The sequence below is a fragment of the Crocuta crocuta genome, unplaced genomic scaffold, assembly GCF_008692635.1.
Source record: "Crocuta crocuta isolate KB4526 unplaced genomic scaffold, BGI_CrCroc_1.0 scaffold118, whole genome shotgun sequence".
Lineage (NCBI taxonomy): Eukaryota > Metazoa > Chordata > Mammalia > Carnivora > Hyaenidae > Crocuta > Crocuta crocuta.
This window is the reverse complement of record NW_027551558.1, coordinates 8,694,161-8,709,820: the sequence shown is the minus strand read 5'-3', so window position 1 is coordinate 8,709,820 and position 15,660 is coordinate 8,694,161. Positions and strand designations below refer to the sequence as shown.

Genomic DNA, 15,660 nt, shown 5'->3' with positions numbered 1-15,660 from the left:
TGGGGGAACCTGGGTGGTTTGTAAGAAACAAAACAAACACAGTGGGCAAAAAAGAGAGGCAAACCAAGAATCAGACTCTTAACTACAGAGAACAAACTGATGGTTACTGGAGAAGAGTGGCAGGGGTGGGGAACAGGAGGAGACTGGGGGATGGGTTAAATAGGTGCTGGGGATTAACGAGGGCATTTATGATGAATCACTAAATTCTACACCTGAAACTAATATTGCACTATATGTTACTAGCTAGAATTTAAATAAAAACTTGGAGGAAAAAACAAACAAAAACAATCCTAAATAACCTATGCGTCAAATAAGACATCATGAGGAAAATTAGAAAATATTTTGAAATAAATAAAAACCAAGGCACAAAATACCAAAACTGATGAAATGCAGTGAAAACAGTGCTTAGAAGAAACTTTACAGCTATATATGCCTATATTAAAAAAAAAAAAAAGATCAAGTCAATAGCCTAATCGACCTTCTTCTAGAAAAAGAAGAGCAAAGCAAACCCAACACAGTTAAGAAGGAAATAATACAAGTTAGAGTAAAAAAAAATTAAAATGGAGAACAGAGAATTAATGAAACAAAATTTTGGTTCTTTTATAACATCAACAAAATTGACAAATCTTCAGCTTGGGCTAACCAACAAAAAAACTCATAAATGAAACAAGGAACATTACTGCTGACCTAACAGAAATAAAAAGAACCTACCAACTTTATACAAAAGTGGTTATAAGAGAAGAAACAGGAATAACTACACACTGACAAAGTAGATAGCCAAGATGAAATAGGCAAATATCCAGAAAGACACAAACTACTGAAATTAACACTAAACAGAAAATTTAAATGGATCTATAACAAGAGGTTGAGTTAGTAATCAAACAATCTTCCCACAAAGAAAAGCCTAGGGGCAGATGGCTTCACTGATGAACTTACGAAACATTTAAAGAATTAACACCAATATTTTACAAACTCCTCCAAAATATAACAGGGGAGGAAACAGAGGCCTTAACACTCTGATACCAAAATCAGATAAAGTTATCACAAAAAAGGCGACTATAGACAAATATATTTCTTACAAATATGGATTCTCAAGTCCTCAACAAACTACAGCAAATGACATCTAGCAACATATACAGAGGATAATACACCACAACCAAGGGTAAGTAAGACTAGGATGCTTTAAACTAAAAAGCTTCAATGAAAGACACTAAAGACCAAAATAAATGGAAAGACATTTCGTGTTCATAGTCTGCAATACTTTGTAATGTTGAGATTGCGACACTGCCCAAATTGCTTTTTTCCAAACTGACGAATTGATCCTGAAATTCTTAAGAAAATGCAAGGAACCCAAAGTAGCCAAAACCATCTTAAAAAAGAAAATAGTGGAGGTCTCACACTTCTTGATTTCAAAACTTACTGCAAAGCTATGCTAATCAAGACAGTGTACTACCCGGAATAAAGATAAACGTGTAGATTAATAGAATAGAACTAAGAGTCCAGAAAGATCAGTAACATTTAAGATCAACTAATTTATGACAGGAGTGTCAAAGACAATTCAAAGGAGGAAAGGATAGCCTTTTCAACAAATGATGTTGGGACAACTGGTTAACTGCATGCAGGAAAATGAAGCTGGACTCCACCTTATGCCATCTGTAACAATTAACTCAAAATGGATCAAAGAGCTCAGTGTAAGAGCTTTAAAACCCTTAGAAGATAACACATGTGACATCTTCCCCACATTGGCTTAGGCAATGTTTTTCATCTAAGATAGCTAAGCAAGGGCAAACACAGACACAATGGACCTCACCACAGAGTTAAAACCTTTGTGCTTCAAAGGGCACAATTAAGAAAGTGAAAAGATTGGGGCGCCGGGGTGGCTTAGTCGGTTAAGCGTCCGACTTTCGCTTAGGTCATGATCTCGCGGTTCGTGGGTTCGGGCCCCGCGTCGGGCTCTGTGCTGACTGCCAGCTCAGAGCCTGGAGCCTGTTTCAGTCTGTGACTCCCTCTCTCTCTGACCCTCCCCTGCTCATGCTGTCTCTCTCTCTCTCTCCTAGAAATAAATAAAACATTAAAAAAAAAAATAAAAAAAGAAAGTGAAAAGATGACCCACAGAATGGGAGATTCTTGCAAATGACATACCTGTTAAGGGATATGTACACAAACTACATATAGAGAACACTTACAACTCAATAAAAAAAAGACAAATATCTCATTTTTAAAAAATGGACCAAGAATCTGAATAACCTTTTATTCAAAAAAGATAATAGCCAATAAATATGTAAGAAGACACTCATAATCAGGTCTCAGAGAAATACAAGTCAAAAACCAAAATAAGATACCACCTCACACATTCTAAGATAGCTATAATCAAAAAGATATACAATAGTAACATAAGTATTGGTGAGGATGTGGAGAAACTGGAAACCCATTAAGTTGCTGATGGTTGTAAAAACATGGAGCAGCCACTCTGAAAAACAGTTTGGCAGTTATTCAAACAATAGGTGAATCTGTGTAAAGGTATGTGAGTGGGTTTTTTTTCTGTTTTTGTTTTTTAAAATTATTTAATGTTTACTTATTTTTGAGAGAGAGAGAGACAGGGTGCAAGCAGGAGACGGACAGAGAGAGAGGAAGACACAGAATCTGAAGCTGGCTCCAGGTTCTGAGCTGTCAGCACAGAGCTTGACGCAGAGCCTGAACTCACGGACCACGAGATTGTGACCTGAGCTGAAGTCGGACGTTTAACCGACTGAGCCACTCAGGTGCCCCATGAGTGTTTTTTAATTTTATTTTTATTCTTAGAAATTTTCGGGGCACCTGGGTGGCTCAGTCAGTTAAGCGTCCGACTTTCGCTTAGGTCATGATCTCGCGGTTCGTGGGTTCGAGCCCCGCGTCGGGCTCTGTGCTGCCTGCCAGCTCAGAGCCTGGAGCCTGTTTCAGTCTGTGACTCCCTCTCTCTCTGACCCTCCCCTGCTCACGCTGTCTCTCTCTCTCCTAGAAATAAATAAAAACATTAAAAAAAAATTTAAAAAAAAGAAATTTTCTGGAAGTTTGAGAATATTCTAAATATGAAGTTTACAAAAAGGAAAATTGCTTATGCAAGACTAATAAAACTTTGAATGTTTAAACAAACTCTTTTAAAAAGCCGTATGTCAAGCTACGGTAAATGTCCTTATTTAATTATACCAACTAGGAAATACTGGTTACAGAGGTGTTTGGTATGTTTACTGCTGGCACAGATTAACTATGGCAAGAAAAATAAATTGCTGACGTGTCTGGGACTAGAGTGGTATTCTAGCCACCTTAAAACTATCTGTTAAAATAATATGCAGGGGTGCCTGGGTGGCTAAATTGGTTAAGTGTCTGACTCTTGATTTTGGCTCAGGTCATATCTCATGGTTTGTGAGATCGAGCCCCGTGTCTGGCTCTGCAGTGACAACACGGGGCCTGCTTGTGATTCTCTTTGTCCTTCTCTTCCCCTCCCCCCACTCACCTTCTCACGTGTGCTCTCTAAATAAATAAATAAATAAATATGCCAACTCAGCTACTGTGCATGGATTTTTTTTTCTATTTCATATGTATTTCTATTATGTATTTCTCATTTTTATTTCTATTTCATATGTATTTCTATTATGCAATCATATATTATAAGATATACAGCATATGCATATAACGTCTACATTGCATCCATATACACACAAAACATAACATCGCATTTTTAACTACTGGATAAGTAATCATCCATATCTTATATAAGAAATGAGGACGTTAAAGAGCAAATTAAACCTAAAATAGAAGAAAATAAATTGCAAAGAATACAAATAAATGAAATAGAAAATAAAGAAAAATCAAAGAAATCAAAAGCTTTTACTTTGAAAAGATGAATAACATTAATAAACCTCTAGCTAGATTAGTCAGTAAGGAGAAGCACATATTAGAAACATAGGATATGAGAGATATGGGGCGCCTGGGTGGCTCAGTCGGTTGAGCATCCGATTTCGGCTCAGGTCATGATCTCCCGGTTCGTGGGCTCGAGACCCGCATCGGGCTCTGCGCTGACTGCCAGCTCAGAGCCTGGAGACTGTTTCAGATTCTGTGTCTCCCTCTTTCTCTGACCCTCCCCTGCTCACGCTCTCTCTCTCTCTCTCTCAGAAATAAGTAAAACATTTTAAAAAATTTAAAAAAACAGAGACTTAAGGAAAAATTACAGATCAATACCCTTTAGTATCATGTATGCAAAAGTTCTTATTGAAATTTCACCAAATATAATCCATTAGTATATAAAAAGGATAAATACATCATGACTATGTACAGTTTATCTGAGGAATGCAATATTGGTTTAACATTCAAAATAATAATAATAACAACAACATACTCTAACCTGTAAGACCAAATAAAGAAAAAAACAGGCATTTCAAAAGATGCAAGAAAAGCATATGACAAAATTCATCATCCTTCTATGATAAAGAGATCTTGACAACACAAGAACAAAAGGAACGTCCTTACAGTGATAAAAGCCATGTACCAAAGTCACAGCTAACATCATACTAAATGGTGAAAGACAAAAACAGGATGTTCCCTTTCAACACTCATATTCAACCTATTTAAAAGTCTTGGCCAATCCAAGAAGAAAAAGAAATGAAAGCATGTAGAGTGGAAAAGAGAAAATAACATGGTCTTTACAAACAAATATTAACATCTTCACTGTAGAAAATCCTCAGAAATCTACCAGAAGATTAGCAAAATGACAGGATACAGTGGCAACATACAAAAGTCAAGTATATGTCTAATACTAGCAAGAATCAATTAGAAACTAAAATTAAACATCACTTACAGTATTATCAAAATATATGAAATACTAAGGGATATATTTGACAAAACAAGGTAGGAGAATTGAGGAACATCTAAATAAGCGCAACAATATCCCACGCTTGTGAATCAAGCGACTCAATACTGTTAAGACATCACTTCTCCCCAGATAGATTTAGTGCAATCCTAATCAAAAACTCAGCAGACCTTTTTGTAGAAATTTACAAAACGATTCTAAAATATATAAAGGACCCAAAACCAGTAAAAGCAGTTTTGAAAAAGGAAATAAACATCGGAGGACTTAATGCCCGATTTTAAGACTTAAAGCCGTAGTAATCAACTCAGTCTAATACTGACACAAAGCAGATAAAAGAACAGAATGGAGACTCCAGAAATAGGCCCCCACATACATGGTCAATGAATTTTGACAAAGGTATCAAGGCAATTCAATTTCTCTAAACAACGATGGTACAAGTGGACAGTTATATGGGAAAGGGAAAAAGAAAGAATCTCAACATCTCAACACTTAGAAAAATCGGCCTGAAGTGAATGACAACTTAATGTAAGAGCTAAAACTCCCAAAACTCCTAGACCTCAACACAGAAAATTTCAGTGACCTTGGATTCAGCAAAGACTTCTTCAGTAGGATACAAAAAAAATCACGAACTATATATAATAAAAAAATAAATTGAACTTAAATTACATGTTTTAAAACTTTTCCTCTTCAAAAGATGGTGCTGCAGAAGTACAAATACAAGACACAGACTGGGAATAAATATTTGGCAAAACATTTATCTGACAAAGGATTTGTATCCAGAATATGTAAGGAGCTCTTGCAACTAAATAATAAGAAAACGAACAATGCAAATTTTAAAATGCACAAAAGATTGGAACAAACATCTAAGCAAAGACAGTATAAATGGCACATCAAAACAAAGAATATGAAAATATGGTCAAGGTCCTCAGTCAGGAAGTACAAATTAGAAACACAATGAGACACTAATACATAACTGCTGAATTGACTAAAACTAAAAATTCTTACCATACTAAATACTGGCAAGGATGTGGAGGGACTAGAACTCTAACACACTGATAATGGGGCAATCACTTTGGAAAACATGTTAGCAGTTTCTTAAAGTTGCATGTACCCCAGACACTTTATTCCTAGTTATTTATCCAAAAGAAAATGAAATGTACATATAAAGATATATGTACATGAATGTTATATGTAGCTTTATCTGTAATAGCTCAAAAGGGGAAATGACCCAAATTCCCATCTGCGAGTGAATGAATAAACAAATTGTAGTATATCCACACAATGGAATACTATCTGGCACTGAAAGGAAACAAATGCTTGAAACATAAAACATCATGACTGAATCTCAAAATGATTATGCTGAGTGAAAGATGGCAGACCATATAAGAGTACACACTATATAGTTCCATTTATATAAAATTTTAGAATATACAAACTAATCTATAGTAACAGAAAGCAAAAAGTGGTTGCCTGGAGCTAAGGGGGTAGGAAAGAGACTACAAAAATTCACAAAAAAACTTTAGGTGGGTACATATGCTCATTATCTTCAGCGTGGTGATTGTTTCACATGTTGTACTTGGGTCAAAACTCAAACTACACACTTTAAATGTACACAGTCTATTGTATGTCAATTATACCACAGCAAACCTTGTTTTAAAAAGCCAACATTCCTTTCTGTATTCTACAAATGGTTTGTTTCTTTGGTGGTTTTTATACAATAGCTTTTGAAGGATTCCAAATCACTAGCTCACATTTACTATATGAAGGATTTTCTTCCTAAGTACAACCATTCTCCTGGTCTTATTCATTGAACTTGCATACTCAACTAGCCTATTACATTGAAATATTTCCCCTTAAAGATAGCCATACATCAATCTCATTAAGCTAAACAGAATCTTTCTTGTAGAAACAATGAATTTTCAGCACAAATTAGACAGACTAATAAATGCCTATCAAACCAATACTTAACCGTTAAATATTGCATTAAAGCAGTGAATGGGAAAAAAGATTTCCCAGTGAAAAATACTGGCAAAGCTTTATATTCTACATTTTCATCTGGATGACAATTACACATGTATATATATATATATACACGCAAAAAATTTTTAAGTCATGTACTTAAGGATGTATACACTTTACTGCATATAAATTATGTTTAAATAAAAAAAGAATTGGTAAAAGTTTGAGGGTACCAGTACTATATTTCACAGACATTCCTACTTTCCTTCTCTGTGACCTATCCCAGACATGTCTCTGTGACTTTGCAGCCCTGGTCCTCTATCCAGTATACTCCGAGTCTCATGCCTCTAAGTTTTTCCTTTTTCTCTTGATACTCCTCCACACTCCAGTAAAGACCATCAGGGATGGGTCCCTTTACAGGATATTCTCCCTCAGGTGTTAACATACTGGGGAAGCAGTAAATCTCAGCAACCTAGGAGAAACACGGTTTTTGATTTTTTTTTAAATGTTAAGAGTCCTCAGAAATCACACAGAAATTGAATGAGTTCAGAGCCAGTATTAGGACATTAGTCTGTTGATTCCCAGCGTCCAGTATTTACTACTTTTACATCCTGATTTATTAGTTCAAGATTACAATCTAGTCTTTTACACAATGGAATTAAAAACTGCTCAGTTGTAAACTTGTAACCCAAGAGGACTAACATTTGAGACAATAAATTCAAAGAGGGGAATTAACTTTAGTATTTTATGAGATACTAATGTCCCAAAATTTGCAGCAGAGGAAGAAGTATAGTGAGCCTGGACATAGCCAACAAACCAAGATGAACTCACTTCCTAGAGAACGTAGGCATTGTAGTTTTACTATTTACCAGAGTCACCCATTTTAAAGTTAAAAATGACTAACCACTAACAACGGACAATAACTCAACTGATGGTGAAGACTCACATTAAACACCACTGGACCTATTTAAATGGCAAAATTCTCTTCGATTAGGTGAAATTAATCTAAAGTGGTTAGAAAAACACAGTCTCATTTAAACTTGGTATCTGGGTTCTGTTCTACTTTTGCGGTCTATAGTTCTGAAGACAATTTAGTTTTGTAACAAGCCTTTGTAATGCTAAACTTCCCTGTTTCATTCTTCTAGCCCTGCCTGAGCTCCCAGTGGATACCTTCTAGGACCATACAAAGGGGTGAAAGGCACTTCTTTCAGCGACATGGTATGCTTAGGTGCCTGCGTAGAGGAAGGCCAGACCTGTAAGTGGACAGCATTTTCCGTGGCCTATTCTCTTGGTCACCCCATTTGTGAGCCTCCTACCCTTTCTCTGCTGGGGCTGTTGCTGTGGGCAGACCAGGTCCACTGAGGCTGCTGGGTAAATGTCTCACTGCTAGGTCCCTGCTGGACTCCCCCTTTCCTGGTCCTTTGGCCAAAGACAACAGGTTTTTCTGTGTCTATGTGTGCTGGCAATAAGAAGGTGTAGATCCCTCCAGTCTGGAAAATATGAGAAATAAAAAGAAAATACAGGGAATCTACCACAGTGTCATCCTTCAAGTCCTGACGTCCTCAGCCAGTCTACCTTCGTCCCACCTTTCAGAACCTTTTAATGGTTGTCTGCCAAGTTGTTTCCAAGGTATTTAGTTGTACTGAGAAGAAAGGAACAGAACGAAGCCTAAGGCATCCCACTAAACATAAAAAAAAGTAAATGCTTGCTAAAATAAAAGATTTAAATGGATTCAGAGTCTCCTAACAGACAACATGTTCAAAACACAATATAAAATCACTCATTCATAATATAAGATCACCCAAGGTAAATAAGAAAAGATGATCAACTGAAGCCAAAACGAAGATAAATCCAATAATGGAACTGACAAAGAGATTTTAAAGCTGCCTAATATTGTTTCACTAACAATTGAAGTTACAAACTCCCTTGAGAAAAATGAAAAATACAAACCTCAGTAAAAAAAAAAGACACAAAAAACAAGTTATTAAAAATGTCAATTACAGAAATGAAGGTTAAACAACAGAAAATAAAATTCTATTAAGATAAAAATCTCCCAATTTAGTGAAAGATGTAAACCTACAAAAAAATCCCAGACAGGATAAACCCAAAGAAGTTTATGCCAAGGCATACCACAAGTAAACTGCCAAAAACTAGACAAAACGTCTTAAAAGCAACCTAACAGAAATGACACATTACCTACAGCAGAACAGGAATTCCAGTGGTGGTGGATTTCTCATTCGAAATCATGAAAGCCTGAAGGAAGTAGCACATTTCTTAAGTGCTGAAATATAAGAACTGTCAATTGTGAATTCTGCATCCAGCAAACCATCTTTCAGGAAAGGAGGAAAAATTAAAATATTACCAGATGAGAAGAAACTAAAAACTTTGTCACTACCAAGCCTACCCCTAAAGAACAGCTAAGGGAAGCTCCCTCCAAAGAAAGGAAATGATAAAAGAAAACTTAGAAACAAGAATAAAAAAAGATTTTATTAAAAAAATTTTTTTCAATTTATTTATTTTTGAGAGACAGAGTGAGACAGAGTGCAAGCGAGGGAGGGGCAGGGAGAAAACAGGGACACAGAATCTGAAGCAGGTGCCAGGCTCCAAGCTGTCAGTACAGAACCCAACATGGGCTTGAACTCACAAGACTATGAGATCATGACCTGAGCTGAAGTTGGACGCTTAACCCACTGAGCCACGCAGGTGCCTCAAGAAAGAGATTTTAAAAATAGGGATAAATAGGGGTGCCTAGGTGGCTCAGTTGCTCAAGTGTCTGACTCTTGACTTTGGCTTAGGTCATGATCTGTAGGTAATGAGCCTTGTGACAGGCTGCTTAAGATTCTTTCCTTCTCCCTCTGCTCCTTTCCCACTTGTCTACATACTCTCTCAAAAATAAATACATAAAAATAAAAATAGGGATAAAAATAATAGACTATCCTTCCTCATGAGTCTCTTAAATCATACTTGATGGTTCAGACAAAATTATAAGGACATCTGTTGTGTTTGATGTATGGAGAGGAAATGCTTCAGAAATTGTATTTTATAGAGGGAGGAGGGTACAGTGCCTGGCTCAGTTGGTTAAGCGTCTGACTTGGTTTCGGATCAGGTCATAATCTCACGGTTCATGGGTTTGAGGGTTTGAGCCTCGTGTAGGACTCTGTGCTGGTAGTTCAGAGCCTGCTTTGGATTCTCTCTCTCCCCGTCTCTCTGCGTCTTCCCTGCTCACTCTCTCTCAAATAAATAAATAAATAAATAAATAAATAAATATTGAAACATAAATAAATAGTGACGAGGGCGATGGAATCTTAATGAAAGCAAGGTTATCAGTAGGCTGTGATGAGTTACAAATTGTAATGCGCAATTATTAAGAAAACTATTAACATTCAAAAACAATATAAATAAAACACGATGGAATCCTTTGAAAAAGGATTCTTTTAAAAAAGAAGAGCAAAATAAACCCAAGGCAAGTACCAGGAAGAAAATAATACAAGAGCAGAAATAAAACTGAAAATGGGAAAATAACAAAAATAGCACCAAAGTTAGTTCTTTGAAACAAATAAACAAAATTGGCAAGCATCTAACAAGACTAACATACTAAAAAGAGAAGAAATTACCAATGCCAGGAATGAAGCTGGGGATAACACTATAACTGCTACAGCCATTAAACAATTGATAAGAGAATGCTATGAACAACTTCACCCTCATAAATTTGACAACTTATAAAAAAAAAGACCAATTCTTGACAACCACAAAATACCAAGCTCAACCAAGATTAAACAGATGGCCAGCAAACACCTATAGACATTGAAAACACTGAATTTGTCAATAGAAAGAACCCCCCGAAAGAAATTCTTGGGCACAAATGACTTTACTGAAAATCTTTATCAATCATTTAAAGGAGAAATAGTACCAATTTTACATAATCTATTCCAGAAAATAGGAGATGGTAATACTTCCCAACTCACTTTATGAAGCTAGTATTAACCTGATACCAAAACCTGACAAAAACATGACAAAAAAATTTTTTTAGAACTACTGGCCAATATCCCTCATTACCTTAGATACAAAAATCCTCAATAAAAAGAACTAGCAAACCGAATCTAGTAATGTATAAAAAGAACTATACACCAGACTGATTAGGCCTAATTCAGTCAGTATACGCAAGATGGACCCAAATATTTAAAAAATCAGTCAATGGAATCCACCATAGACAGATGAATAAGTAAACGGCACGATCAAAACAACTGATGGGAAAAAAAAAAGGATTTCGACAAAATCCAACACCCGTTCATGATACAAATTCTCAACAAAGAATAAAATGGAACTTTCTCCACTCTGTAAAGAGCATCTGCTAACATTGTAATTAGAAAAATAAATAAAATACGTACAGAGCAAAGAAGGAAAAACTTTCCCTATTTGCAGGTGGCATGATAGTTTATACAGAAAACCCAAAGGAATCTATAAAAAACACCAAAACTCCTAAAATAAGTGAGTTCAGTAAGGTAGCTAGATACAAGATCAACACCCAAAAATCGGCATATTTCTGTATACTAACAATAAACTTATTGATACCAAAATTAAAAACAAAATACCATTTGTAATCAATCCAAAAAATAAAAGGTATACACCTAACAAAATATGAACAGGATATATATGCTAAAAATGATAAAATGTGGGTTAAAAAAAGACCTAAATAATGGATATACACTATACTGATGGACTATAGTTCTCAATGTAGTATAAATGTCAATTTTCCCCAAATTAGTATACAGATTTAGTGCATTTCCTATCAATATCTCAGCAAGGTATTTTATAGACATAGACAAGCATATTTTAACATATACATAGAAAGGCACACTCCCTAAAGTAGCTAAAATAATCTTGTGAAATATGAATCAAGTGGAAGGAATTACTTTACCCAATATTAAGGCTTACTATAAAGCTAAAAGCACTCAGGACACCTGGGTGGCTCAGTTGGTTAGGTGTTCAACTTCGGCTCAGGTCACGATCCCGTTCGTGGGTCTGAGCCCAACATCAGGATCTGTGCTGACCAGCTTACAGCCTGGAGCCTGCTTCAAAGTCTGTGTCTCCCTCACTCTCTGCCCCTCCCCCGATCATGCTCTGTCTCTGTCTCAAAAATAAATAAAACATTTTAAAAAATAAAAAATAAAGCTGAAAGCACTCAAGGCAAAGTGCAACTGGAGGAGGGATATACACATAGATCAATGAATGGGATTCTATACAGAACCCAGAAACAAACCCACGCACAGAGCCTTAACTGATTTTGATAAAACTGCAGAAGTCATTCATTCACAGGAAGGATAGATAGCCTTTTCTCAACAAAAGGTACCACAACAATCTAGTACAGTGGAACAAATTTATTTTGCTTGTGCTAAGCTGAAATGTTAAAGTTACAAATAGTTACAATGTGTCACCAGATAATTTGTTAATTATACAAACAACACTTTTTTAAAAGTTCCATTTCTTGTTTTAACTCACATGGTACTCATCTCATATACGCTGATCAAATGGTTTCGGGTGCAAATTAAATTCAAGTTTCCTTCAAGGAACTCTCACAAATAACATCATACTCGAAAAGTGGCAAAAGAATAAAAGACTTAAAGTTAGAAAAATTTTCTTGGGCACAGTAGTAATTGGGTGGAAAACAGACAAATGTCAAATTGAGAATGTGTTACAATTTGAAATAAAGAGTTAAAGAAGCAGTAGAAACTAGATTTTTTTATTATTAAACATGATTTTATAAATGCATGATTTAATATTTTTATTCACTATCAGTCTTCAGTTTCTTTTTTCTTTTATTTATTTATTTGGGGGGGGGCACAGAGAGTGGGGAGAAGGAAAGAGAATCCCAAGCAAGTTCCATGTTGTCAGCACAGAGCCTGACATGGGGCTCAATCTCACAAACCACAAGACCATGACCAGAGCTAAAACCAAGAGATGAACACACAACCGACTGAGCCACCTAGGCGCCCTTTTAGTAGCTTCTTTAATAGCTTATTCCCCACCTTTGACATAAATTTTAAGCTGAAAAAAATTATTCAACACTAATTAAAAACTGAAATTAGGGGGCCCCTAGGTGGCTCAGTTGGTTAAGTGTCCGACTTCGGCTAGGTCATGATCTCGCTGTTTGTGGGTTCAAGCCCCGCGTCGGACTCTGTGCTGACAGCTAGCTTAGAGCCTGAAGCCTGCTTCAGATTCTGTGTGTGTCTCTCTCTCTGCCCTCCCCTGCTCATGCTGTCTCTCTCTCTCTCTCTCTAAAAAAAAGAAAAAATGAAATTAGAGGTTCAAACAAATGAGACTTTTTACAAAGAGAAAAAAAATTAAAGACCCCAATTTTATAGGTTCCAAATCAACAAAAAATAAACAAAAATCCTATCATCGATTACTTAATGTTTTACTTAAATATAAATTGTAGTAATATTGTGATTTTGACTTATTATTTTAAAAAGTATTTATTTTCATGTTATCATACGATTATATAAACATAAAAATCTCATTATACATACTTTTCTCCTCTAGTAATGAAACACAAATCTTAACTTCCCTCTAGTCTGTCTGGTTTGCTTCAAAGCTCTAGGGACACCATTTTTGGCACTAACCACTGGTTATAAACAGAAGGTGCCAGCTACCTCACAGGATAGGGAGGGCTCAGGTTCCTTTTATGTTCTCATTGTGGGGGTGAGTCAATTACAAACCTAAACTTAAAAAAAGAAACAAGTAACCTCTCCAGACCTTAGGGGAAAAAATGTGTTCAAGCACTAAAACTTCTATTTGAAAAGGACATACATTTCCTGTTTTGAAAATGTGCTGCAAAGTTTCCCACCTCTTGGCATGGCTGCCATGTATGCTGACAAACAAGTAAGGAAGAACATTTCAAAATTTGGCCTCTTAGATACAATTAGCTAATGCCATAGTAGGTAGTCTGGTAATTTATTTTTAAAAAGCAAACAAGAAAAACTTTCATCAGGAAGCTACTACACACAGGCTAGGGGATATGGCTAGACACAGCCCATCTTCAAGGAGCTCACAGGCTGAGATGGATAGATACAAACAAGTAAATCAAGTACTGGGGGCTCCTGCTCACCAACAATTCAGCCACAAGCCTTCAGATGCCTCCATGTAGTGGTTACATGTGAATGACAGAAAAGTGAGAGTCAGATAGCACAACATGCCAAAAGAATTAGAGGTATGAGAAATTATAGTACTCTCAGAAAATAACAGTCATTTAGCAAGTCTGAAATTTAGGAAGCACTGGAGGAATTAGAGAAAAAGTTGGCTAGGGAAGGGAGAGGCTGAGTCACATCCCATGCTAAGGTCTGGAAGTTATGTGCTATTTTCCCCATTTTTCTAGTAACTTGCCCAAAGCCACACAGCAGGTAAACAACAGGGTCAGGATGAGAGTTCAGGTCTGTTTCTCCAGAGAATTCAAACTCAGGCTGCCTCTCAACAATATTCCATAACTGGGGGTGGGGGAGGTTCTCCCAACAAGATTGGCTTCTTGAAGATAGAGGAATTCCATGGTGAACCAGTATAATAACCCTTAAATTGATCATTAAAACCGCAGTTCTCAAGGGGGTTGGGGGATGGGGTGGGAGTGTCCTTGAATCCCTGGATCAAATTACCTTAGTATTCAGTAAAATGGACATTCTGTATCTACTTCTAAACCTACCAAATCACATTCTTTGGGACTGAGGCTGGGACTTTGCATTTTATAGGATACACACAAGCTTTAGAGATTAGTGATTTAAAACCCTTTTCAACCGAAACTAGGTGGATGACCAGATTTGAAGGAAAGTATGAAGAAAGGAAAGGGCTTCACTCAACCTCAGACATACAGGATTTGAGATAACAATGGAATATGCAAGTGAAAATTTTGAAGTCCCAGGACAGTATTTGAACTTGGGGAAAGAGGTCAGACCTAGAGACACTCCAGAAACAAGGATGAAAACTGAAGCTCTTAAGCTTTAAGGAAGCTTAAGGAAGAAATGGTACAGACCTGCAGTCCATATACAGTCTATACAGCTCAGAGACAGAGTTAAGTATCTATAGCCTAATGCAGGACAGAACGTCCCTCAGGCAGCAGTGGAGCTACTCACAGTAGAGGTGTCTGAGAAAGAAAAACAGAAAAGCAGAGCATATGTCATGGGGGCCAAGAGAGGATGGTTCAACGATGTCAAAAATTATTTATCATACAGAGAAGATGGAGGGAAGGGGAAGCAAAGACTAAAATAAGCCACCAGATCTGGTCAACTGAAAGCCACCAGCAAGTCTTGAGACAGGTTTCTGACCTGCAGAGCACACAACAACTGGTTTCATGTTGATCATGCAGTACATATTTAAGTTTACCAACTGTCCTCCTAAGTGTCTAATATTTTTTGCAGTTCGGAATCCAATCAAGGATCACGTATTACACATAGTTGTAATGTTTCTTTAGTCTCCTTTCAATCAGAACAGTCTCCTCAAAAGGGCACCTAGGTGGCTCAGTCAGTTTAGTGTCTGGCTCTTGATTTCAGCTCAGGTCATGATCTCTTTGGTTGTAGGACTGAGCCCTGGATCCAGCTAGCTCCATGCTGGGTGTGGAGCCTGCTTGGGATTCTCTCTTTCTCTCTGTCTTTGCCCCTCCCCAACCCACATGTGCACACACCCTCACTCTCTAAATAAATTAAAAGAGAGAACAGTCTCCTCAAATATTTGTCTTTGATGACACATTTTTTAAAAATCCAGACCTAGTATTTTACAGAATATCCCACAATCTTGATTTACTTTACTGCTGCCCATAACTAGATACAGATTAAACATTATAGAGCAGACACTGTGCATCCCATCATCAGGGA

General features: G+C 36.7%; 1 protein-coding gene across 1 annotated transcript in view; it reads right to left on the bottom strand.

The window, feature by feature from the left end:
• The window catches only part of TMEM131 (transmembrane protein 131), a 234,482-nt gene that overhangs the window by 183,450 nt on the left and 35,372 nt on the right, over window positions 1-15,660 (bottom strand). Inside the window, exons 3-4 of the mRNA XM_077749192.1 lie at window positions 8,122-8,295; window positions 7,094-7,277 (exon numbers count right to left, since the gene is read on the bottom strand). Coding sequence (XP_077605318.1) covers window positions 7,094-7,277; window positions 8,122-8,295 — 358 coding nt within the window. The remainder of the gene's footprint in view (window positions 1-7,093; window positions 7,278-8,121; window positions 8,296-15,660) is intronic.